Raw genomic sequence first — 27,316 nt, 5'->3', positions numbered from 1 at the left:
TTTTATAATAAGTACTGTGCAAACCTCTGAACCAGTTGAGCATGGCATTTTGGCTGGTCTTCATTTAGGACATACATGACTGACATCTTTTCATTGGATAGATGTATACAGGTTTACTTATATGGCAAGTTCTTGAATTATTCTGCATTTCCAGAGAGGTGGACTGCTGCATTAATTTCAGGAATATATCCAAATTCAGTGTAACAATAGTAGTGGCTCTTAGTGTTGTGCTTAACATGGTTTGTTATCTTCTAATTGATAAGCAGAGATATGGAGGAGCAAACTGTTTCAAACAACCCACAAATAAGACTGATCTTCCCAAGGGTGTTGAGGCTGGGGCGATTCAGCACCACAAACTGGCAATGATGATTAGATAGCCTGTAAGCGCAGAGACCTTTTGTTGGAAAAATAGGCAAGAAATAGATAGTAACATATCCGTATTTTGAGGGTGCTGTAGCCTATGGCAGTCTTCTCCATTGCTATGACAAGTTACTGAACCACTGGAGAGCATGAGTATGAATGTGGGCCACATTTTAGCCAGTCTTCCTTTTTATGTGATTGCTGATAGCTGCGGGTAGGAATATGACCAGTTAGTCTTTTGTATTGGTGCGCAGGGTTGTGTTTTAAAGTGTTCGCAGTATGATTAGAAGCTCATGGACCTTATACTACAAAAGTGACAGCTAGCTGGTTCACTCAAAAGGGGAAAACTATAAACTCCTCACCACAAAAAGCTTCTATTGGAGAAGGTGGTGTCCCCCTCAGCTAACCAGTTCAATTCAATTTTTTTTCTCAAATGTTTAAACTGTCTGTTCTCAACATTAAAAACTTAGCATTGCAGCAAACCCCTCTGTTCGTTACTATAGCTCAACCCAATGTAACACAGACATGTGAGAGACAAGAGACTATCTTTGGGCTCACATACTCCAGCTCATACACAACACAATAAACTAGAAATTACTCAGCCTGGGTTTCTTCCTTCATGTCACCCAGACAACTGAAAGCTTAAGTGCCACAAATTCAACAAAGACTTGGAACTACTGAGGTTCTGCACTTTGTGAAATAAGAATTTTGTAGCTGTTCATGGGTTGGACTTGAGATTAACTCCACGCAGAGAAACACAATACACTATGAAAGCCAGAATGAAAGAAGGAGTAGCTACTGAGGGTTGTCAGGTTTTCAGAAAATGCTCCACCTGTATTTTAGGCTGTTTTTGTCATGTTGTGAGGACTGCTGAAAATGTAGATTGTCTTCCGGCATCCCTTCCTGAGTTACACAGCTGTTGGATCCTAATGGGTCCACAATGCAGACCCAAGGACTTTTACTCAATCCTGCTAAGGTATTTTAGTTTAACTAGTTTGAAATAGTTATGAACTAGTAATGTAGAAACCAAAGCAATAAACTAAATACTACTAAGAAAGGAAGAAACCAGTAAGAAGTGTGTGAAAGGAAAACAAAGAATTTAAATGCTCGTGATAGTTTCTCTAAGGTGCCTCAATAACCTTGTAATATAAATAACCAAGGAAATAAATACTGTGGAGAGACAGGGCAGCGCCATGCTTTTTATAGCAAATTTGATATTGGGCTAGACTAATAAAGCAAATGGTTCCAAACTCTGATCTTTCTAATGCTATTTGAAATGCAGCACATCCGGGTAGAAATGCTTCACCTGCTCTGTGTCAGTAATAAACTGTTCTGAGGAGAGGAGAAATACCAGAATATTTCATTGAAAAATAGTATTTTGTAGTGGTCAGAATGTAACTTATAAACTTGGAAATGGATCAGGATTCTAGGACCTAGTGGATTCCTGCTCTTAAAACAGCATTAGGTGTTTAAAGTCCAAGATGACTGATCATTGTCTAATACAAAGAATGCCTCTTGCAACACTGCAGTCAATACTGCTTTAGCACTTCATCACTGGAAGTAAAGGACATTGTAACTTGATACACAACAGTCTTTGTGCAATACTGTTTTTTACTTCACCACTGGTTTTAAAACTTATCAAAGCTAGATCTGTGTGCTTTGGAGAAATTTCAGCTTCACAGCTAGAGTTAGGGACAAAAAATATATATTCACTGCTATAATAACAATAGTTGTAGAGAAGCAGTTTAGAACAAATGTCTGTCTTGAATTGCTCACATTTTGCTTTCTTATTTGAACAGATGCTTTCCATGCTTGATGTGAGTTCAGAGGTGAATCTCTTAGAACATGAATGAAATAAAATCTTTAGAACTGATGTTAAAGTTCTTTTTGAACACAGAAAAATTAAATTCAAGGTGGATTAATTTAATTGTATAAAATTCTATCGAGGTGTTTCTACAGATGTCAAAATGTATAAATACATAGATAGCATGGATAGGTGAATAGTTTTGGGAATGAGAGTGATTTTTTTTGCCTCCATTAGTGACCTTTTATGATACTGTAAAGATTTCAAAGTTTACATATAATTTCAGCTATTTTGAATTTGCTAATTAAAATAATGCAGTGCCAGGATATTTTATGTTGTCTTATGCTAGTGAGGCATCAGATTTGTATGATGTGGAATTTATTGTTTTAGTTGGGAAAGTCTGAACCGTACATGTTTTAAATTATGGCTTTGGTTAATATGAAGGAGAAATATTTGGTAAGTATACTTCAATGGCTTGAGATAATGAAACGGTAAGGTACATGAGACATCTTGCCTCCCATTTGTTGAGTCCTCCTTCAATTCTAGTAATGCCTGCAATACCAATCTTGAGAAGTCAGAATTAAAAATCAGAGCTAGGTTGTAACGTAGTAAACCAGACTATCTGGAACACTACCACTTGTATGGAATACTTTATAGTTATGCAGAATTTGAACTGACTGTGCAGAATTAGATTATTTAAGTTGTTGGGGTAGTAGTTAAGGTGAAGGAAATTCTATATGTTTCTGGAATTAGATTGTCTTAAATTCAGGCTGAAATACCTATTTTATGATTTCTTCTTGCAATTCTGTCTCCCAGGATATGATCTTTACTTCCTAACTGTGAAATTATTTTTAACAAAGTTTAACTGTATGGCGTGGAATACAAACTAAATATTGAATTGGGGTTCTTAAATGATTGGTTATGATAACTATAGATCAGATTCATATTTAAGAATATTCTGGTTTTTAATATTCCCATATCAGACTGACTTTAGTGGTGTATGTGGTTTTGCTTAATTCTGCTGTAGTAATGTAGAACAAAACTGAAGTTTTTATGTTTCAGATGGTCTTGTTTAACACTGTGTGTTGCCTAAATGGGCTTTGTTTGTATTTGCTTGCAGGATCGCACAAGGACTTTTGACATGCATTCACTGGAGAACTCGCTAATTGACATAATGAGAGCTGAAAATGATTCACTGAAAGGTAAATTTAGAAAGAGACTATTTCCTGCAGTAAATAATTGGGAAGACATGCTTACTTAGAATAAGAAACTTCAGTTTGGGTTAGGAAAAGTAAAGTTACATTGTGCACCTAATGCATGTCGGTCAGCTCGGGAAGGCCTCCTTTTTTTCAGTTGTCTCTAGATGAAGCTATTGGAACACATGAGCACTTGAGTGTGTTTCGTCTTTATACAAAACAATGTGAAACACAAACATAAGCTGATCTTTTGTGTAAGTTGCCAGTGTTGTTTTTAATAGATACAATGTGTGCAGCCTGTAAAAATGATCAACTTCAGGAATCTTGTGGAGCTCAGTGAGACGTAACTTTTTGCTTAATAGTGTTTTACTGCTGAAGTCACAGTTCTTTGTCTTAGGGAAGAATGAGGTTTAACTGTGTCATTTTGAGAAGAACACTGAGTATTTCATCTTCATTTTTTTTAGTTCTTTACCTCTCTTTTTGTTGCTGCCTTGAATTGCAGAATTCTTTGTACCATTAGGAAAGGAAAAGGGGGTTGGACTGACTTGCGGTTAGGATTTATCCTTTTTTTTTTTTTTCCCAAAGGTAATCTTTCTTTGAAAACACCTCAACTTACAAAATATCCAAAGCGTTGTCTACATATTTTATCTAAACCTGAATAGAAACTGCTTATGGTATACAATTCAGAAGTCTAGTTTCCTACTCTTGTTCTGTATAATGAGTAATCTATTTCAGTTCGATGGTTATTTGTGTAAGTAAAAGTAGTCCAACTCTTACTTACGCTCATTATCTAAGCATTCAGTTTTGTTACCAGTCATGAGACCACTAAAAAAACAAACCTGCATTTGTAGTTTCTGAAAGTAAATTTCTTTCGATATCAGGGCTTGTGGTGTTAATGAAATTTGGCTTGTTTTCATAGTGATTCTTGCTCAGAAGACCAACCTTTGATAAACTGGCAATAACTTGAATTTGTTGCATTCACTGTGGTCTGAAGTGCAGCTTGCGTTTCACATCCCCAGTACTGTGCAGCAATTCAGGGTGATGAGAAACACCAAGAAATACACTTTCCTATTGAAATTACAAGGGAGCTTGATGTAGATAAAAGTAATACCAAATGAATTAAAACCCCAAAACGCATTCCCCCCTTATGTAGTGGAGGCCAGGCTTTTATTAATGACAAGTAGTAATAGCTTTCATTTGTTTGTTTTATATGCTGTCTGGCAACATCCTATGCCCCCAGCATTGCGTACTGAACCAAGAATCAGGTGCCCTTCCTTGACTGCAGCACCAGGGATTTGCCCCGAGACCTTCTATTCAACTGTCAGGCAGGCTTAACCCAGGTTTTAGCTGCTGAAATCTGGCAAGATAACAACCCAAGGTGACATGGCTGTAGAACAAATAAAATTTCCCTTTATATTTGAATTTAACAAATTCAGGTTCATAGGTATTTATATCCAGCAACTAAACAAGGGTACTTCTGTAACAGTGGTATGATTTTTAGTTTAAATGCTTTGAAAAGATTCTTTGCAATGAAATGCTTTTTTTTTTGAGTGCTTAGCATGTTTTAAGAATGATAGAATAAGTGTGTCAGCAAAGAATATGTATAGTTCTGATACACGTTAATTCCTGCTTGAGCTTGACTGTTAATCCCCCCTCTGCAGAGTCATCTATGGTTTGTCTAAAATTTGTGTGTGTTGTATCATACTGATCGAAACACAGTAATATCAATCAAGTATTGTTCTGGGAATTACTTCTTAAGTTTTTTATAAATTGTCTGTTTCATGGTTAATAGTTATAAAACCATAAACAAAAAGCCTCAAAACTCGGATGAAAAATTTAAGTGATCCTATGTGAAATACTTCATTATGAAGTCTCATTTTTCAAGGATTTCCTCAGCAAAAACATTGTTTGCTTATGGTGAAATATGCATTACACTGAATTTGCCTGCTGCTTGTCTGGCGTAGCATACAGTAACTTAGTTGCTGTAATATACTTAGGAATGGATCTTTATTCAAACTATCGTCTACCATGTTGTGGTAATGCTGCAGTGATAGTCTGTAAGTAGGGCGGGATTTGTAAGGAGAGGAAATACCTTTAGTTAAACCAACTGATACAGCTGGAAAAAAATTGTAACTTGCTGGTACAAAACATATTTCAAGTGAAGTCTGAAGAAGGACTCATGATTACATGCCTTTTGTGGTTTTTTTTTCCATCTGTATCAGTTGGTGTATGATTATTTCTTAACACAGAGTCTGTCTCCTGTTTTCACTTTTCTCTTCTTGCCTTATCTTTATTTAAACTGATTGAAAGGAATCTTTAAAAACTTTGGATCTAGAAATCTTAAAATTTGACAAATTATGTTTGTCAGTTCAAATCTTCCTTGCCATTTCAAACACCTGCAGTTAAATGAGCAGATCCATAAGAAGTTCTTCATTTTGCATTTTAAGTGGGTTAATCAGTGCATACAGTGCTTTTAAACTAAAGTTGGATACTCTCAGAAAGGAAAAGCTTCTGGATTTGAGACTTTAAAAATAGCCTGGGCAAGACACTAATAAAACATACTGTAGAGAGCAATCTCAGAAAGGCATGGAAATAATTTAGATGATCTAATAGGTCTCACTGCTATCTTGTGAGTCTTTGAGAGACTTTAATATTGACTCAATGGGTTCAGTATGTAACACTCACACCACCCCCTTTCATATTGTAATGGACTTCAAGAGAAGGAGGTACTTATGTTAAAATATACTTTCAAAACAACTTAAAGAGTATGGACATGATAATAGATACCAGTCACAGCTTGGAACCTGCTGCCTCTTGGAAATAATTTCTATCTTTAAATGGTATGTTTAGAGCAGCAGGTTTTGGATCCTGTAATAAAATTGTAACTAGGAATTCTTCAAAATTTAACAAAATCCATTCACAGTGTGTACTTCTTAACTGAGGTGGTTAGGCTGTGCTAGCCTTGGATTTGTTTAGGACAGTAATAATTATGTTCTTGGGTTGTCTTGCTGTATGAAATAGTGTTTCCTGCTTGAGGTTCAAAGGTGAATCTTAAGTATCATTGATTCAGTACATTCAATATTACCTTTCCACGCTTTTGATAGGCATTTTACCATATTTTCCTTCTTTTTAAGGTATATTTTTATCCCTGCTCAAATCCTCTTCCTTTGCTGAGCAGCTGCCATTTCAATATGTTATTTTTATCCACACGAGTGAGTGTGCTGCATGCTGCATAGCCAATGACAGCCTGCAGAAGCCTTTCCCTGGAGACTAATTGCATCTTCTTTACCATGTATTCGGCCTTCGTGAGCTGAGCCTGGGATCCAGAGACTGATTTTTGAATCTGGGTCTTCCAGATGGCAATTTAAGCATTACTGTAATAGTAGTAGATTGACTAAATATTTCCTTGTTAAGTGACACTGAAATGTCTTTAAATACTTTATAACCACAGACAGTTTTATTACTGAAATATCCCATGGTTCAGTTCAGAATATAAGGTTATTGCCTGGAAATTATGCAAGGTGAAATGGATTAAAGAAGCAGGCCAGTACATCTGCTTCTAGCACTGCAAAGCATTCCTGTTAAAATTTGGGTGTGAATAGCTCAGTATCTGCATGAATGCTATGAGTGTGAAATAGTCTCTAAAGACTAAACATGCACAAAAAGGAAAGTTTTAGAAGTAGTGTAAGGTCAGAGTATACGTACAGATACTGGGAGAGAGAGTCGAATGGCAGCTCTAAACTTTAGAGATTGAAAGCCAGAATGATGAGAACTGGCCCCATTCAGGATTTCTCCAAGCAAGTGGATATACCTATCTGTATTTTTAAAGCAATCATCAGCCCCTTAATATTGATCTGAAAAACTATTTCAGATGTGAAGAAAGTAGGTAAACCTTATGAAGTGTTCTTGGATGAAAGGGATGAAAATAGTTTTCACAGCATTTTCTGAATATCTGATAAGAAACTGAACTAGTTGTTTCATTTCTAGCTGTATGGATTATGCAACATGTTCATATTAATTGAGTAGAATGGGCCATTTGGTTTCCCATATGATCCAGAAAATTAATGAGAATCTGGTGAGAATCAGTCCCAACTTTTGCCAAGGCCTGAATAACAAAGGCTACGATTCTTTTTAGGCAAGTGGTCCTTTATATATGCACAGGACAAAACCTGAGCTATTTTAAAATGTAAAATAACAGATTTTGAGGTTTTGCTTAAATTTTAAAACCATCTTTGTTTTCATAGCAATGAGGAATGCTTGAGGTTGGTGGCTAAGATCAACCTTTCTTCCCTACTCTTGGTCTATGCGAAGAGTTACATGATCTAGTAGATTCTGAAAGTCAAAGGCCTCTGGCAAATGTGTACATCTGTACTGATGCTGCAGTCATCTTCATGCCTCTGCTGCTTCTTGTACGTGAGCGAGCTTTCACAGGGGAACCGTGGTGGTCATACCTCAGACTCCTGAGAGCAGCATCAGTGATCGATCTCTTCTGTGTGCCTAGTCTCAGAACAATCCTATCTAAGGATTACTCATTTGCAACTTTTTAATGTGTCCAATTTAGGAGCAAATGCACAAAACCTTTTGCTTCTACTGCTCTGGGCTGTAGACAGTTTTTTTGTAGACAATTAAGGCTTGCCGTAATTGTCTTTGGAAACTGTTGATGAATTACTCTGTTGAATGTTTCCTACTCAGGATCTTCTTGACTTTTACCTCCTATGCAGTAACCAGGAAAGGCTAATGGGATTTGCAGACTTGAGTGCATATTAATTAAGAGGAAAACCAATTGTTTTACTCTCTCAAAATACTGCTGAACTGGGTCTAACAGTAATAAACTACAACCCATGCTGATGGGGCTGTGATGGGGGAAACGCAGTCTGTGTACATTTTATTTGAAATCAGCAGCTCCCATTCCTGTTGCAAGCCACTATTTTCAGTCGGTCAGAGTAGAAATACTGTGACTGCTATTAACAAGTAAGGGCATGCTTTCTTTCCAAATGCAGCTAATATTCAAAATGTAGGGGAAATGGTCAATATTTTAATTTTTTAGTCTTTTGGTATGCTTTTTTTCCCTCAGTTCCTCTCTTGGCAATTGAAGTGTTTGTTTATTTATCCCTACCTTTCCAATATTTGGGGTTTATCAGAGCCTTTGTTTAGAAACAGCCAACAATCTAGTAAGAAAATGACATCACCTGGGCAACAGTAAGGAACAGAAATCTTCTGTTAATGAATACTGACATGAGACCATAGATTGGATTCTAACCTTACATAGAAGTAATCCCAACCATACATAATATATGATTTTACATTCATTGGACATGATCTAATAAACTTCCAGCTTTCTTATTTAAATTGACATTTGGTTTTGTGGCTTGAACGAAATGCTTCTTTGTAAGAGATGCTTAATTTGATGAGGCTTAGAAAGGCAAAACCTGATTTGGAAGAAAAAAAAATCATGCCTCAAGCTTGCCAAAGGTATGAAGAGTTGAACATGGCTGATACACGGCGAGACATCAAAATACCCCCCCCCCCCCCCCCCCCCCCCAACTCTTTTCGTGAGTTTTACTGACGGTCCTTCCGCGCTCCCGGAGCCGCAGTCAGCAGTCTCACCTGGCACTACCAAATACTCCGACGTGGAGGTGAGCGCCTTTTTCATTTCAGGCAGGGGCGAAGAGAATTTTTTTTTTTTTTAAAGTGGCAGCCCGCTGAAACACAGATAAAAACACTGGCGTTTAAAAGCCAGCCCCCTCCGCACGGCCGAGCTCTGGTTTAGAGGGGGCCCTCAGAGAGGAGGGGGTGTAGCGACCCCCCTGCGGTTGTTGCCTGCGTGGACTCTGCCGAACGCCGCCTCGGTGCCCCCTGGGCTGCGGTTCAGCCGCCGCCGCCGCCGCCGTCCGGAGCGGCTGTGCCCGCGCAATCTGCGCCGGCGGATGAAGATTCCACGCCGCGAGGTATCGTTGCTCGCCTCGTGGGGTTGCTCGGGGCAGGGCTGTGCTCAGCGATAGGCGACCGCGCGCACTGCTTCGGAATTGTAGCCGAACCTTTGCTGTATTTTCAAGCTGGTGCAAGTTGACAAGACTTCTGGAGCAGTTGGTGGCGGCGGTGGTGGGGATATTGTAGAGTATTACCTTCAGTGGCAGCTTCCAGTAACTTTGTTTGGAGCGTGCTCTTCTTTGAGCTCTGGTTTAAAGGTCACCGTTTGTGTTGTTCTTCCTGAAGGCAGTTTGAAGCCTGCGTGCTCCTTTCGGTTTGTGTAATATCGGTATTAAGCAACAATGGAGACTTTTAATATGGCTGTATTCTTAAAGTCACAAGCAGGCCCTCTCTCCCCCCCGCCCACCCCCATAACTGAGGCTTCTGATTCCTCACCTACAAAACCCACAGGCCCGTCAGCAGGGCGGGTGCACAGGGCGTGGATTATTTGTGTAGCAAGAGGAAGAACATGGGTGTATATAGGGTATTTTTGACAGTTAAAGCCTTGAAACTAGACTGGTTGCTAAGTTATCGAATGATTGCCTGGTTTTGTGGCACTGTATGCCATAAGAAAATGCGGTCAATTTAAAAAAAGGTTTTTAATTTATAGCAGTCTGGAATTGGCAGCGTGTAGGCAGATGTAAATGGAACGAGAATTTGCCCGTTCTTTGGACTGGAACACAGGTTGCCCTGAGGCAAAGGTAGAGTGTAATTTAGGTTAAGACTTTTGAGATTTTTTTTTTTTTCCTGGTTATTCTTTGACTTTGGCACCTTAATTTTCTGTTATCAACTGCAAAAAGCCAAGATCCATTTATACTATCTCAGAAAACATTGTGCATTACCTAATAAATAATATAAACCGTTTGTATCCACGTACACTGATGCACGTGGTTTAAAACATAAAGTAGTAGTTAAGTTACAGCTGTTCGTTTTACTGTTTGCTGCAAATTCTCTTATTATGATGAAAACTGCAAAAATCCCAGGACAGGGATGCACCATTTAAGATGGTATAGTAAACATTTTGCAATCATCTGGAATAATTTGGGAAATTATAGCACAATCCAAATTATGTACTGAAATGTAGTAGTTTAGTATTTGTTTTCAATGGTGGAAAACATCAGTTGGAAGAGGTGAATTACTGTTGACAGTAAATTAATTCCCTTGGATTTATTGATATTCTTAATTTTAAGTGTGTGGTAAGTAGTTTGTAGGTTATGGTGCTAATCAGAGTTTGGGGGAATTTTTCAAAATGTTGACATTTATGTGCCTTTGGAACTGCATTCAGAACTTGAGTTTGACTAATGTTAAATATAGTACTGGAAGAAAATAAGGTAAGAAAACAGATACTGTTGGTTACCTATGCTGGTACTAATTTTACACAAGAATTACTGAGTACTTTAAACTTTCTGACAATACCTGCTTTTTTATAGAAATACAGGTCTTGATAATGCAGATGTCAAACAACTAGATGTTTATACTTGACTACTGCAAGATTTTGAGGTAGGGTATTAATTCAGCTGAGGAAGAGCAACACCTTGATTTATGCTATCTGTCTAAAATGGAGCCACTGAGCAATAAGCTAGAGGGTATTAATGTAATCACCCTTTGAGGCCAGGAAATTCCTTCCCCTGCCACCACAGAGCAGTACAAATATCCCAGGGTTTTCTGATCCTGGTCCAACTTTGAAATCAGTGTTAGGATTCCTGTTAACTTCGTTGGAGTATGAGACTTACCTTTTTTTTGTCAATCTTGAAACATTTCACATAGGCCCCTTGCCATGCAATCCCATCTCCAGAGTCTGTATGGAAAATTAAATGCCTTTCATGCTCCTTAGACAAGATATTTCCTAGGAATGCATGTGCTGCAAATGATGTGGCAGTTAGAGATTTTTAAAACACACCAAAACACTGAAATACTGCTAAAAATTTTCATGTCTAAATCGGTGATTTGATCTTCAAAAGTGTTACAGCCAACAAAGTTATGCTGAATTCCATGACAGCAGCCTTGCTAATCTGATTAAAACCTTTCTAAGATTCTCTTGCTTTCTTTTTTATATTTTTGTCTTTGTTAAATTAATTCCATCTCTTTTTTTAGAAGTGTGTTTAATCTTATGCCTTGTTTAATATCACTGTCCACCAAGGGTTTTGTTGGGTTTTTTTCTTTTTTCTTTTCTGAATTCTTGCTTTGATAATCTCTGACCATTCTGGATCATCTTCAAAGCAGCCTTTAATTTGGAGCTGTATTCTATGAGTAGTGTCTGTTCCTTGTTTTAGAAGACAGAGCTTGCCCGCCTCCCTTCCCAAACTGCTGAAACTTACCTGTCTGTCGTCTTTTTGCTTTGTTCACTTTTTTCCTTGATGTTGAATTGTTAGCTCTTTGAGTCTTTTGTTAGCCGCGTTTTGCATACTCTCTACCATCATGTTTATCAGGCTAGAAATGCCTTGAAAGGAGCAGAAAGAAAAGCCTGAAGTGCTTTTCTTAAACCTGGAGATAAAGAAGAAGTGGTAGGTATAATGAGAATAGGGATGTGTTTTGAGGAAAGGTGACAGATGAGGTGTAAGTGTAAAGGGGAACAAGCTCCTAGGAATGTCACACAGAAACACTTTTTAATAGTGGGCAGTCTTTGCATATACCCAAGAGTGACTATGTGGCAGCATGAAACCTGATCTTTGCATCAGTTACTTAAGGTATTTTGAGAAAGAATTGTGATGCATATAGAATTTGTGTATTCAGTGTCTACTTATTTTAATTCAGCATTAGGTAGAATGATGAGAACTATTGATGAGGTGAATCTGAAAATCTTACAGTAGATTTATCCATACATGGCTTAATGTATTGTTTGTTGGAATGCAGATTGGTTAGCTGTGATGCTAGTTTGTTGGTTTTGGGTTTTTTTTTTTTGCACCGTATGTTGATAGTTGGACTCTCAGATGAGTGGAGCAGTCACATGCTGTCTCTAGATACGCTAATGTCAAGTGTTGAATTCAGAGATGCGGGGAGTGGTATTCTTTCAGCTTTACTTAGAAATCCTATTAACAAGAATCCCAGCTCAGCAGTCAGATTGGATAGGTATGAGTAAAGGATAAATTTTGTCTGTGGAATGTGGGGATACTTGTGATAGATAAAATCAAATATATAAACCAATTAATAATACATTAATAAATTCACAGTAATTTATAGTAATGTTACATACAAATCTTCATATTGTCATTAGTGTTAGTGCACAAATGATGAGGGAGATGGGGTAGCTTTCTGGAGGCATTCTAAAGAATGTCCTGGTTGTTCATGTGTCATTTTAAATTGTTATAATAAATAGTGTTGCTGTCTGGTCCTGTGTACCATTTTGAATCTAGGCAGAGGAAATGAAGCGCTGATTCTTTTAAAATACAGTTTTCTGTTTCTCTTCCCATTTGGATTGGGTGTGGGGAAGTGTATTGTACAGTTTTTTCACATATATTCCTGGGAAAATTACTGTCTTATGCTGTTTACTGTAAAAATGAAAAATAGGGAAATATTATGCTGCAGAGACTTGAGTGTGCTTGATGTTGACTTGCTTGTGTTACTATTTCCTTATTGTTTGGGAGTGAGGTAAGAGGATGCTTAAAAAAGGAACAAAGCCCTCATGTTGTATTCCAGGCTGTCTTGTGATCATTCCTTCCACAGACAAAAATAAATTGCTTTGAACCTATTATTGTACTTAAGGAACTCTGGTTTTAAATCTTGCAGCATGTAAGTATATGCCAGTGTAAATTCAGCTCTTGCAAGTCACATGCAGGAACTGCATTTCAGGTTATTCATTAAAATATGGGCAGAATTCATGGTATAGGTATGATGGTATAGGCAGATACCAGCATGTCTTGAGGCGAAATGCTGCGTATAAAGAATCCAGGAACACAGTGCATATGAACTATGACTGCAAATGGGGGGTTTGTGAAGTTTTTGCACCTTTTCCATATGTTTTCATAAGTTGTTCAGTAAATTCTGTAATAGGTTCAATAAATTGTTCTTGTCACTTACAAAATAAATTCTGTCTAGCAATTTTTAGCATATGACATCCCATTCTTTCCTTTCCTCCTGTCAGAAAGTCCATCGTTAGTATGTATTTTGGAATTTACTGAAGTTACACATTTTGAAGTAGTTCTGTGGCTGAGAACCTGATTTGCTCTTTGCTGGCAAAGCTGCGTAATGCTTGTCCTTCTCCCAGTTGCAAACTCGGCCTTTCATTTTTTATTTTTAAAGTGAATATAGTAATAGTTCAAGTGTTCAAAAGATGAATGCTGCCAATTATTCCATATCATAAACTGGAAGATGTATTGAGGGAAAAGACTGGATGTTTTCGTAACTTCCTGTCTATTCTCCAGAAGTCATACATTAATATGAAATAAAGCTCAGTGCCGCCAGCAGTACGGTGCCTACTTTTCTGAAATACATGTGTAATTCCAACTAACATCCAGTCTCCAGCAGAGGGTTGTGCTCCATGATTTGCTTTTCTGCTTTTGGTTTCTTATCTCTGACCCTGTGGGGGTTCCTGGAGGAGAGGGGAGAGTTATATTCAAGTATGTATGATATTTAAGGGTTCCACTTAAATTGATTTGCAGTAACCCAGTATAAAGTAATTGGAATTACGGAAAAAAATACTGATACCTTGTAGACAAAGCTGTAGCTATGTTTAGGATTTATAGCAGGTTTGTTAAGAAGAAGATTTCTCTGTATTCTTCTGTTTGATAGTGAAGAAAACTTCAAAGTTAGCTTTGAAGCTTCTGTATTTTTGAGAGGAGTGAGACTGGATTTGGTTTGCCACCTTTCATGAGTAGTTAAGTGGTTGTTGAAATGTATGAAAGGTATCTCTTGAGGTTCAGTGCGTGTGGCACTGTGTTAGTCTGGCAGACTACCTGAGAGCATCAGCAGTAAAGGAATAATAATGGTGGTAGTTTTTAAAGCTCTCCCACAAACCGAACTGCAGTGTTTTCATAGGTACCCTAGGTACCCTTTCCTGCCCCCCCCCCCCCCCCCCCCCGACTTATGCTTGAATAGCATGCTGGAAGCACGTCCAGGACTTTTTGTCTCAGTTGCCCAATCTGGGAGTTAGCTTGGGCTTCTCACAAAGGTGGATTTAAACCAATGCTGGGCTGGGCTGGCTGAGTTGGAAGCGCGAGTGCCTTTCTGCCCTGGGCCTTGCAGTGGCAGTGTCTCTGGGTACCGCTACAGCTGGGTTTGTGCAGTGCGTGGGAATGAGAGCCATTAGTTGTTGTTTTTTTTCCACAAAGATTATTCTTTTCTGAATATAACTGCACAATCTCTTCAGTGAGGCAGTTTTGCTTTAGGCAGATTAAAGTCCTAAAAACTTGGAGCTCATTGCACAAGCCCTGGAAACAGTAGCTTTCACTTTCACTGTTTCTCAGCTTCTCTCCCCCTCCACACCCCGGTTATTTGATGTATAAAGTTGTCAACAGTCAAACTGTTAGAAGTTACTATGCTGATGATCTGCTTTGTGCCATACAGTCAGATTCTACCTTTTTACCACGTGAACCCAAATAATTCAACATAATCACAGGTAAAATAGTGTTACCATCAGAAGAGCCACAGCTAAAAGGCTTTTATAGGTAGATTCTCTTCGGGCTTTTAGAAGAAAAGAAACCTGTTTGCTTTTTGTATGTCGGTTGTGTTTTGTGACAGTGACCCGGAATTTAAAATGAAAGATTCTAGTCAGACCTGTACATGAATGCTACGGAGTACCAGAAACTTCGTTTCATTAGTGTTCTCGACAGAAGGAATGGATAAATACTTGTCGTCAGGCTTCTAGCTTTACTTGAAATAAAGCATAATACTTGCATCTACAATAGTACTCTTGTTTTTCAGCATTTGTTTGGACATTTTGGACATAAACTAGCACTGTATTTCTCATCATGTGCTTTTTTTGTTTTACATTGTGCTGCTTTAAAAATAAATTAGGAGGAAAAAATGCAGGTTTTGGCATCTCTGCCACTTAATTTTGCAGAATCAGTACTTCCAAAGGTGTTAATGCTTGATTTTACTGTGCAGCCAAATGTAGTCTACTTTTCTAGTTTTGTGCTGACTTTGACATTGCTAAAAGTGTGACAAATATACATTTTCCAGATGTATATATAGAGGTGTTTAATTTTTGTAAGATTGTCTTAGATTAAGAAAATACTATTTGAACGTTTTTCTTTCTTTGATGTTCGGTAGTGTTTGAAATCCACAAAATAGGGAATCTCTCATACTCCTTTTTAGTAGCTTATTTTTGAAAACAACTTCTAAAACAGGGATCTCTGACATTATCATAAAGATGGCTGTGACTATAAGATGCAAAGTTCTGACATGGAGTATGTTTACTGTTGGTGTAGATTTGTTAAAATTTTGATGAATTTATTCTGTATTGACAGAATTTATCCTGGGTCAGGTATCACATGCCTGTGCCACTCTACCATGCATCGGCTGTTGTTCCACAGTCAACAGATCATGTGCTCGGGATAATTTGACAGAAATGAGATTATGTGCTTGAATTGGGCAAAATTTTTTGCACACATGCACATGTTTTATGTTAACAATCATGGAACTGTAGCCTAATCCTTCTGTCCTTAATATTTTAGAACTAAAATCAAGGAATGCATGAAAACCAGTACTTTTCTGCCTGCCATGCAACACTTTATGACACTATCTGCTTTCCTATTGGAAATGTCATCTGAGACTTAAGTTGTAAGGAAGAAATACCTTTGTGTATAGTACATATAGGTAGATATGATTTTTATGTTCTAATTTGAGAAAGTACATGTATACCTCTGAAAATACCTGCCTTGGTCTCTGAATTGCTTCTTCATATACAGAGATAATTTAAGCAAAGGTAGGTTAAATACAGATGTTCTTTATAATTTTCATTTTTCTGCTTTTGGTTTGGTTAAGGATATGATTAGATTCTTCACTAGTGAAATAGGGCTTGAAATGACCTTACAGAACTTCTTGTGAAATGTACTGTTGATACCTGTGGTAGAAACATGTGGTCCATGCATTACGTATGAAATGCGTTGTGAAACATGAAGTGATGATAAAATCTAACTCTGAGTTATAATCAACCCTACCTGCCCTCAGGGAGTAGTAGGGGAAAAAAGGTAATAAAATACTATAGTTCATATTTTAATGGCCCTGTGCACAGCATTGTCAATCTTGCTACAATTACAAAATACAGTTTAGTGTAATTTAGAAATAAGGATTTGCTGTTGGAATGGCAAAACCAGATTGTACTTCAGTTATTTTTCTGTAATTTAAAAATAAAACTCATGAAAGCATAAATATTTTCTATAATAGATTCAAGGATATCTGGCTCACATTTAGAAATAATCCCATGAAACTTTGATACTTCTATTTCTCTAAAAGTTAAGTCCTAAGTGAAACAGAAGACAGACCAGCAGCAAATTACGTCCCTGCCTTCTGTTTAGGGGAAGAAAATGACTAGCAGAGTAAGCCATTTCAGTGACAGCTTGAAACTCTGTGTTTGTGTGTTCATCATGTTTGCCTTCCAGCATAAGAAACTGGCCACCTATGACCATCTACAGGTAAAAGTTTTTTAAATAATAGGGAAAGGTTTCAGTATAGTCTTAGAGAAAACCTTATTATCCCCCTTTTTTTAAAAATCTGGACTCTTACACTTTTCTCCATTTCTATAATATTTAACAAATAGCTGATGATGGTATAGAGGCTTTGTTTTCCCTTCTACTCTTTACTGCTTTCGTTTGCAAGAGTTGTAGCCTATTTCCCCTGTAGTAGTTCCCTCGTTTGTACCACAGGTTCTTGTCAATTTTTCTCCCTAAAAATTAGCAGTTAAAATCATTACTTCGTTCATGAAAGCTTATGAAATTGGGATCACTTCAGCAAAATCTTACTCAGCGTGAATATTTTTCCTAAAGCCTGTATAATTGGTGTAGAATATGAAAGAGTATATGCAAATTGACAGAAGTTTCCTAGCTTGCCTGGAGCTGGATGGTGGAAAGCTGCCTCAGTGGTAGAGCTAATGCCTGGTGGAAGGGTGTGATTGGGTCTTACTTGTTCTCACAGTCAGGTTATGTAAAAAGTCAACATGAATATCTGTCCCTTTTAAAATTAGAAAATATTATTCTGGTAACTTCAGTGATTAATGTGCATAGAAACCTGAAATTCCTTGGAACTCACTAATGAAGCTAGTCTGGTTTGATCTTTGAGAGGAAAGAAATGAGAGCACATCAATGACTAATGTAAAAGATTGCAGTGTGTTACTATATTGGCCTCTGTGCCAAGGTAAAGAACAGAATCCCTGCCTTGAGGAGCTCCTGGACTAAAGATATGAATTAGGTATGGAACTGGACAGGTGTTACATCAACCTAGACTTTGCATGCCTTAAAACAACTATAGGAAGGTACAACCGTAATTTCACTTTGAGCATCTGTCCATTCCAGGGTTTTATGATGTTTATATTAATACTAACTATGGATGCTCTTATAATTCTCCTAGTTGTAACGTGGCCTTAGAAAATTGGGATGACATTCACAGAGGATACCGATCTTCTTGCTTGCTGGTCCCTTTGCTTTAAACAGTTTGCTCTTGAGCTGACCCTTTTATGTAAATCTTCCACAGTTAATGGCACAAAATACACCTGAAATTGCTACCATCCTGCAGATTGGAAGGCAGCAAGAACCATTAAAGAGCACCAGGTGCTCAGCCTGAGCATGCTTTTTGCAGGACAAGCTTGTAGTAAGTTTGGGGTTTGAGTGATATAGGATTCCTGCATGCATTTTTCATGCTTCTTCAGCAGAATATCTTTGTCATTGGGAACTGTGTACTTTATACAGAATTGCATATGTGATTATGCACAACATGCTGACAGTCTTTTTGGTGCTTCCTATAGAGAGAAGAAAGCTCCACACATTTAATTGGAGGTACGTTAGACACAAAAGATGTAATTAAAAAAAGAGAGAGGGAGGTGGCCAGGAGCCCATTAAGTGTCTCAAGTTAGGTGAAGACACAAAAATTTGACTGGGTTGCTTATTCATTAAGTTCCTTAAAATGAAAGACAGTAAAAGCAGCAGATTTTTGCAAAAGATCATTGGCTTTCTCTATGGCTTTACTTCTTACATAGAAAGGAGTGTTGCAGGGAGGACTGAGGTGACAAAATAATCAAAGCAGCTGCTAATAGCATTTTAAATTTCAGACTGATTTTATTGGAAAAATATGTCTCCATAGGTTACTAATAAACAGTTGAACTGGTTGCATAAACACTTCATATTTTTTAGGTTTTGTAATATATTTCTTGCTCAAATATTTTGTGAGATTAGTAAATCTGTCCTAGGCCCTTTATGCAATTACCTGAAATGTTGAGGAAATGGGGAAGGGATAAATAGATTTGAGGAATCCAAACCAACGTTGTAGTTGTCTCATTTCTTAGCAGGTGATAGGCAAGCATCCTGATCTTCAGAATTAAATCTTTTTCTTTGGTTGGTAACAGCTACCTTAAGGCTTCATTTATGTTGCAGCTTAGCTAGGGTTCTCCCATAGCAAAGATTTCTCTTAATATGAAATTATGAAAGCCAGAGACAGAATTGGTAAATCACAGTTAGCTGTCTTCCTAGCCTGCCAAAAGAGCATTCTTTAGTTTCAATGTTGTGTATTACATTGTGTGAAATTAATGGCATGTGATGAGCTCTGAATTCAATGAGAGGAGAAAGTTTGTATCTGTGCTGTACTGGGTTAGTTATAAACTGTGGCTCCTGAGAAATGTTTTGAACTGTCAAATGTTTGTATTTTGTGGGTTAGATGAAGCAAATGCAGAAAATAAGCAGCAAATTAAGAAGAAAAAAAAAAACCTTAGTATTTCATTCTCAAAACCTCTTTAGTGGTATTTGGCACTGGAAATACTTCCTAGCTGGTGGCTGAGCTTTTTTGTTGCTTTCTGTAACTGGTAAAGGAGAAAAATCGTGTTGCCTTGAGTGACACAGGTGGTAAAGCAGTGAGGAGTCTGCTGACCTAAATTGTGGTCACAGATCCGCAGTGGGAATCGTATCTGTGCTGCATGCTTTGTTGCCAAGAATGGGTGTACCAAGTGAAGGGGTTTGTGTGGTTTTGTTAGTAATTTAGAAACCACAAGCAAGAGTTCTATGGCTTTATAGGCAGAGCTGTTTTTGCAAGTGCTTGATGTTTTCTAAAATGTGCAAAGGCTTCTGAGCTTTGTCAGAAATGCAGTGAGACTGCTGATTGCTTTCCATGAAAGAAAAGTTCCTTAAAACTTTGTACTTTGAGGACTATATGAGCATCTTGCGTTTCTAAATTCAAAATTACCATGGAAAAATTATACTTGTAAAGGCCCTCAGCCTTTAAGATTCTCCCATAAAGCCAGTACCTGTGTGAACACCTGAGAATATGCTCCAGTCTGAAGACTAGGGCTTCGTTATTTTGTATTCTTGGTGTTAATTGTGAGTATCTCTATCAGCAAAAGATCAGAGAAGTAAAATGATCTTACAGATGTTAAATAATCATGAAGTAAATTGGTTTGATATGATTTTTATTTTGAAAGAGGAAACGACTCCTGTTTTGTTGTGGTTTACAAATATTTAAATGCTTAAACTAATTGTCAGCTCAATTCTGAATAAGGAAGCAAAATAAAATGCATGGTGTGGTCAGAGTTTCTCATAGTACTTGCCAGGAGAATCCAAGTTTTGGAAACAGTTGGCCTGCTTTCAGATACAGATTTTAATGAGATTAAAAGAAAAAGAATGTGCAAGTTTGATTAGAAAATTTGGCCATATTCTGACAATGGAAGCCAGCACAGAAAATGTGGTAGAATTGATTTGTTTTGGAACATGAAAACTAGGAAGCAGTGGGTAACTGTCGAATAATTACAGCAAAGTGTTCTAAGTTAGTATGAGAGGATCTATACTGTTTTACACAGACTGCAGGAGGTCTGAAAGGCAGTTTTAGTGGCCCAGATGTTTTCTCCTTGACTTTTTTTTCAGCTGGTTATCTGCCAGTAATAATTTAACCAAGGATTTTGTGGGTTGTGCAAAGCTTTTATAGCAACCTAATTTCAAAACAGAACTTAACACAGTAGTCCTCTACTTTGTTCATGTCAGGGCTTTTCCTACAGTTCAGATGAAGATCAGTGTTAGCATACGCTTGAACAAGGTGGAGAGCATGGTGCATTGCGGAATGTGTCAGGAGACCTGGTGCATGAGAAAAGATCTATTTACTTACAGGCATACACCCAGCAGAGGATTAAGGAATAGATTTGAAAATAAATGTGCAAATTAAGAACTAAAATTGTTTTCAAAGTCTCTCTGAGTATACACATATACTTTGTCAGCCTCATATCAACATGTTTTATCGAGAAGTAACAGAGATGGTGCAAGGAAGGCATGGTATTGTGGGCGGTGGGGGAGGTCAGCTTGTGAACACCATTTTAAATGACCCGGAGTATGAAAAGGCTTGAGAATCACTGAGTTAGCATAAAGGCGATAAAACAAGGTCTTTTGGTCCTTATAACAATGATTGAAAGGCTGTTTTCTTTCTCATTTAACATGCAGCAAGGACATATGGGAGAAGGCGAGGTAACAGTATTCCTATTTAATTTTCTAATGTTGACAATGTCTCATGGGAGAAATAACATTAAGTTGTTACTAGAGGGCAAAGTCCAAAATTTAAGATTATAAAGGATCAGTTTCACATAAGTTTACATAGTCTGCATGCCATAAATAAACCTTTTAACTGAATTAGGTAGTACTCCACAGTAGAACTATTGAGGCTGAAATCACAATCCTTACAGTGGACATTATCTGTATGATTTGTTACACTGGAGGGCTACGCTGTGTTTGTATGTATGTTATGAATGCCAATGCTGGAGAAGTTTATTTTGGTTCTTTTGGGTGCTGATGGTTTTCTCGATGCAGCATAGACTATAGTGAATATATGTCCTGGCCTGCTAGGTTAAAGAACCAGATCCTGCAAGCATGCATGTTGAATTATCTAACAGTAGTAATGCTGATGAACCTGAAAAGGTTGTTTAGGTATGGAGAGTTCCTCCCTTCCAACAATACCTGCAGGATTGGGGTCTCAAAGAGATGAAACAAATGGCACGTGCATCAGTTCATTAGGGGAAAACAAAATAACATTTAAGTCTATATTACAATATTTTTATCCTCGTAGGAACCAGGTTTGCCTAGCTACAGAAATATGCCTGATTATAGTTGACTTTAATTAAAGGTGTACAAAGATTCTAGAAATTTCAAATAAAGAAAGATGACCAAGCCTTCCATTTTTTTTTTATTTGTATAAACTCTGTGGACTGTGGATTTTATTGTATTTTTTTCTTTCAACTTGTTAACTGTTTGATTTTTGCATGGAAAATGTCCGGATATTGGAACTGGTCAAATTTTCTTTTTTCAAGATGTTTTCTTTTTTAAAATCACTTTATTTCAAAGGAGGGAAGCCAGAGCAGGATAAATTAACCTTACCTATACATTGCTGTGGTAGATTGTAATGAATTCTGAAAAAGCAGACATTGTATATCACATCATAGGCAGAAGGAAGTGTATCCTAAAACTTGTAGCAAACTTCATTTATTTGCTTACTGTCCCTATATATATTTATTTATTCCTAAAATGTTCCTTAAATGAGTAGAAGTCTATTCAGTTTTTTGTCTAGATATTGAATACCGTAACTAAAGGGTGAATTCATGGGAGAGGTCAGCTTGTGTGCTCTATTTATGATATTATACAGTTGCATTTATAAATAAAAGAATCTTATTTGAAAGTAGTAAATATTATTAAGGAAATCTATGATAAGGGTTATCATAGAAGAATATTGGGCTGTGAGGGGAAGCATGCTTACAACATTTTCTGTTAGGGTGAGTCCATTAACGAAACTCTGTTGTAACATCTAAGTAAACTTGCTTCTAGGAATGACACAGTATTGCCTAGTTTTCAGTCTTCATTTGCAGTAAATTACAGTGGGTCTTTCTGTTTTTATCAGGATATTTTTGTTATTTACAAGTGGGTGGTTTATGATATGTTTTGGTATCAGGTAATTTAAATGTGTAATGTATTTAGCTGGTAGAATTCTTGTTTTCCCATCTGCACCATGAAATTGTATCTACTCATTGTAAGAACCTGTTCACTGAAAAATGATATATACGGCGTAGGTTTTAGTGATGTCTGCTATTGAGAGAGTCCCAGAAAGAAATTTGGCTTATATTCCCTTCTTTTTTTACCCCTTCTTAAAAGAAATCTAATTGGAAACACGAATGATTATGGAAAATAGTCAACTTGAGCATCCATTAGAAGTACTGTTTTGTTTCAAATTTTCATTAGTTGTAGTGCAGTTATGAAGAAGGTAGCAACCTTTTCTCTGAAAGAATGCATTTGAGTTACTGAATGGTTTTGAAAACTATAAGGGTCATATGAAATTGAGAACGTAACTGCTCATTAAAAGGGAAGATTGCAAACAGTTCTACTGCTAATGCAACAACTAGTGCATTTTTTAAAATTACTTAAACAATGTGTGCTTTGTTCTGTTAGCATGGTTTTTTCCCTTTTTTTTTTTTAACCCCCTCTTCAGGTCAGTCTTCACTGTTTCCAATGGAAGACGGGTTCTTGGATGATGGACGTGGGGATCAGACTCTTCACAGTGGGTTAGGATCACCTCACTGCTTCTCCCATCAGAATGGAGAAAGAGTGGAACGGTATTCCCGTAAAGTCTTTGTCGGCGGACTGCCACCAGATATTGATGAAGGTACACCCAGAAAATCTTATCCAGAAAAGCTCCTTCTGGCTTAATGACAAAACTGTGGTGTGAAACCTTTTGTCTGGTAGCTAATGAATGATTGTTTTCCTCTCTCGGAACTCTACGGAAAGGCTGTGATATGTAAATGCATCTTTACATATTACCAGTTTCAGTCCATGACAGACCTGAGGTAATTCAAACTAGTTTAGGCTGTAGCATTGGTCTGCTGTTGAAGAACAAAATCATATGTTAACAACACATTTAACTGACTTCTACGGTATAAAAATTATAAAAAAGGCATAGTGGTGCAAAAGTAAACAAGTAAATATCACCTGTTGAAACTCATAAATACATTGCAATAATTTTGTAGGTGCCAGAAGCCAGTAGTAGGAAAAGTACGGCTAGTAGTTTTATAAAGTTTGTATAGCATAGTAAGTCATAAGTATTTATTTGGATGCTTATGTGTAGTTCTCAGAGGTTGTTTTCAGCAACGATTATGTCCTGTGGTAGCTTCTAATGTGTGCGTGGTGAGGACTCAGACAGGAATGAATCTGTGCAGAGGCAGTTGCATACAGTGAGGAATCAGGAATCTGTGGTGGGTCCATCATACAGACAGGTGACAGAACACTGCAGTTGCTATTTTAAAAACAATAAAAATATGTATATAACATGCACAAATCTAGTGAAGCTTCATTTCACCAGAGTTCTGTATTCTGTGTGTATGAGTGTGCTGGGATAGTGGTTAAAAGAACTACAGCAACTGTAAATCTGAGAAGTTGCTTTTCCTTAATCACAGAATCATTTTAATACCCACTTTTTATGTCAGGGAGAGTGATTGTAATGCACTGCAGTGTGTACTACTGACGTGACAACCTGACTTTCATGTCAAACATAATAGCTACTTTATTATTAAAAGGTCAAATATAACATGATGTTTACCAGTGGAAAAATGATCTTATAGTCTCTCCTTCTTTGTTGTTGTTGGGGTTTTGTTTGTTTTTTAACTTTGTCACCTTTGTGGTTTTAAAAGCAGATGATAACATGAATAGTTTGGTCTCTGTGGACCCTAGTTACTGAAGAATAGGACCTTTTCTAAACCTGTGCTAGGAGGGTAGCTTGAATTTTTCAGTTGCTTCTTTCAACGCTCTTTCTGTTAAATGCACAAGTGTGAATTAGAATAAGGAGTATATGATTTAAAATCTACACGAGAGCTGAATTTTTGAGTTTTTTCTGATGCTGTTTCTAGAAAGCATTTTATGTATGTCCTTTAACATTAAATTTGTGTTAAGTTGCTATTTCATTAGCTGTGTCATCAAAGAGCGTAAACAAACTGAAAAACACAAAATTAGTAACACCTTTTCAGATTTTTAACCAAATTTGAGGGTGGGGAAAATCCTCTAAATTGTGTATTAGGAACCCCCAACAGCATGCTAGTATGGAAAGCCCTGTAATACCGCAAACAGAATACAGCTGAGCATTGTGCCAATTTAGATGATGCTCCAGCAATGTGAAGTTTGTTCTTTTTGTTTCAGTTTTTTTAATGAAAATTCTTGTCCAGAGAAACTTTTAACTAGCAGTGGTTCAAGTGTGTTTGTGGAGAAGGAAAAGGGAATAATCACTCAATTTCAAGAATAGAATTGCAACTGGAAGACTTCTATGGGACTAGCATATGCAAATTTATACCAGTAATTTGAGGTCAAAGGCAGAATTGAAATGGATGCGAGAATTGCTTCTTGATACAGTAATATATTCTTGCCATCTCTCCTATAAAATTACATAACTATGTCCTGCAAGTTTACTGTGTTAGTCTGAGGTCGAGCTCAGATAGTGTTTGCACATGTGGCACTGGCGTGTGATATGAACAGGCATGGCTGGGTCTTGTGATAGTCCCTTCGTTTTTTTCCAGTCTTTCTGCAATTAGAAAGCATATTGGCAGAGTTGATTGCTTATTAGCAAATCAGCAAATTGTCTCTAAACTCTGTGGGAGAATAGTTGAAGCTGGGTTATGATAGTTGTGTAGATGCAGTGACTCCATTTCTGCGAATTAGTGGGTTATGAGCTTTTATTGATAATCATCAGTAGAAAGAAAAGCTTGGTCTTTGACCTGTCTTGTTTTCTAATGTGTGTTCTGACTTGTCATAAAGATTCCCCATCAGCTACTAAGCATTGCTATGAGCTGCTGAACCTTTAGGGTCACAGAATGTTTATTTATAGGATGAAGCTGCCTGAAATCAGTGTTCTTCAAATGTCTTCCATTCAATTTATTTTAATTTCAATTCATGCCTTTTCCTTTCTCTCTTTACAGATGAGATCACTGCTAGTTTTCGTCGCTTTGGACCTTTGATTGTAGACTGGCCACACAAGGCAGAAAGCAAATCTTATTTTCCTCCTAAAGGTAAACACCTGATAACCAATAACATATGAGCATTTTAGAATCATTTTTCTTGATGAGACTACATTTTAGACAAGATTTTTGTGACAATGACCCTATGTTTAGGGGGAAAAAAGTTGAATCCCTGGGATTGTTATAAACTAGTGGAATTTAGAATGTGGCTTTGCAATTATTCTGCACTAAAAGAATTCTTCCTTAACTTCCTGTTTTTACTTTATTCCATTTTCCTTTTCTACCCCTCTTGTTCTCCATTTTTGTAATAATAGTCGAGACTAGGCCTCTTTAAAGGGACTAAATGCCCTCCACAGAAGCTGGGAAGGATTTGTACCTTATATTAACAACCATCCTGGCAGGTTTGCCTCTACAGCTGTGGCTTTTGTTCAGTTCATACTGCTGGCTTATCCTTTTCAAAGGAAATGGGGAGAGAGTGTGCTGATCAGCAAGCTCCCTGCTTTCCTTCGTGTCTCTGCAGAGGACTTGCAGGAGGCTGGGTTGGAAATGTGTGAGAGCATCTTAAAAGTTTATCCCTTACTGTATGGTAGCATGATGACATGGTGCCAAGGATAATTCTGGATTAAGTTACTATCCTATAGGCAGATAGGCAAAAGTAGTTACGTGTTTGTTTTCCCTTTTGTAGGATATGCATTTTTGCTATTCCAAGATGAAAGCTCTGTACAGGCACTGATTGATGCATGTATTGAAGAAGATGGAAAGCTCTATCTTTGTGTTTCCAGCCCCACTATCAAAGACAAACCGGTAGGTAGAATTGTCAGGGCCTGCACAATTCCTGTATGATAACCAGAAATTGTTCTCTTCAGATGCCTTTTTTTCCTTATTTCTGTCTCCAGAGTGCTAATTTTTAAATTTCTTTAAGGTGTCAAATTAAGTTCTCAAAGAGAAGACCAACTTACTTATTTTTAAACTAGACATTATGAAGTTTTTTAGTCTAATTACAATTCATATTTTGGTTAGAAAAAGGTTTGCTAAATTTCACCATTGCTGATGTAATAAATGTCTTTCCAGACAGGTAGTTATGCTTATTATTGATTAAAATGTAGAGTTCATATTGTCTGAGTGTTGCATGTAACATGTTCTGACAGAGACAAATTAAATCAAAAAAAAAGTAATGTGGCATTGAACTGTAAATTACGACTACAAATGGTTTTGGGGCTGATGTGAGTCTGTTAATAGTTGGAGAGACTTCTGCTATATTCCTGTACTTCAAATTTGGCCAGCTGTAGGCAAATACAAAGCAGCTAGTTTTGCATAGTAAATAAACACGCAACTTTGCGTACTGGAGCCTGTTGCATTGAGATAACGCTAGTCTAGTGCTTACACTTGGCTAGAACAACACGAATAGTGTAGATACATATGCACCAATGTGGTTCATACAGCGCAGTTCAGTCACGATTAAGTAAATGTGTAAGTAGAGGGTGAGTTTTTTCCCAGAAATTTGGGTAACAAGGAAGTGGTGAAATTTAGCATGATCAAGTGGTCTGTCTTAACAGAGCTTATTACCATTTCATTTTGAGAAATGATTGCTGAATGAGTAGAAAACGAGTTTAGAAAGTACAGCCGTTTAAGAGGTTTTCTTCTTTGTAGGATACTGTTTTAATTTATATTACTGAGATACTTTGAATTGTGAATGGTTAAAAAAAAAAGGCTTTTTGTCCATAGGTTCAGATCCGGCCTTGGAACCTTAGTGATAGTGATTTTGTTATGGATGGTTCACAGCCTCTTGACCCACGAAAAACCATTTTTGTTGGTGGTGTTCCTCGGCCTTTACGAGCAGGTACACTGCGTGTTCCGCAGCACTGGGCATGTTGAATATGCAGC

At 37.3% G+C, this 27,316-nt stretch overlaps 1 protein-coding gene across 2 annotated transcripts in view; it reads left to right on the top strand.

Moving 5' to 3' along the window:
• Positions 1-27,316, top strand: part of CPEB4 (cytoplasmic polyadenylation element binding protein 4) — a 45,374-nt gene that overhangs the window by 9,882 nt on the left and 8,176 nt on the right. The window contains exons 2-7 of one of the 2 annotated variants that reach the window (XM_052772225.1): positions 3,285-3,366; positions 20,895-20,918; positions 22,924-23,097; positions 25,394-25,483; positions 26,118-26,236; positions 27,158-27,272. In XM_052772225.1, the coding sequence (XP_052628185.1) occupies positions 3,285-3,366; positions 20,895-20,918; positions 22,924-23,097; positions 25,394-25,483; positions 26,118-26,236; positions 27,158-27,272 (604 nt within the window). The remainder of the gene's footprint in view (positions 1-3,284; positions 3,367-20,894; positions 20,919-22,923; positions 23,098-25,393; positions 25,484-26,117; positions 26,237-27,157; positions 27,273-27,316) is intronic. The other variant, XM_052772226.1, reaches the window with a different exon arrangement.

This window comes from Harpia harpyja, chromosome 20 (assembly GCF_026419915.1).
Source record: "Harpia harpyja isolate bHarHar1 chromosome 20, bHarHar1 primary haplotype, whole genome shotgun sequence".
Classification (NCBI taxonomy): domain Eukaryota; kingdom Metazoa; phylum Chordata; class Aves; order Accipitriformes; family Accipitridae; genus Harpia; species Harpia harpyja.
Note: the sequence above shows the minus strand (reverse complement) of the source record. Positions and strands in the feature narration are given on the sequence as shown.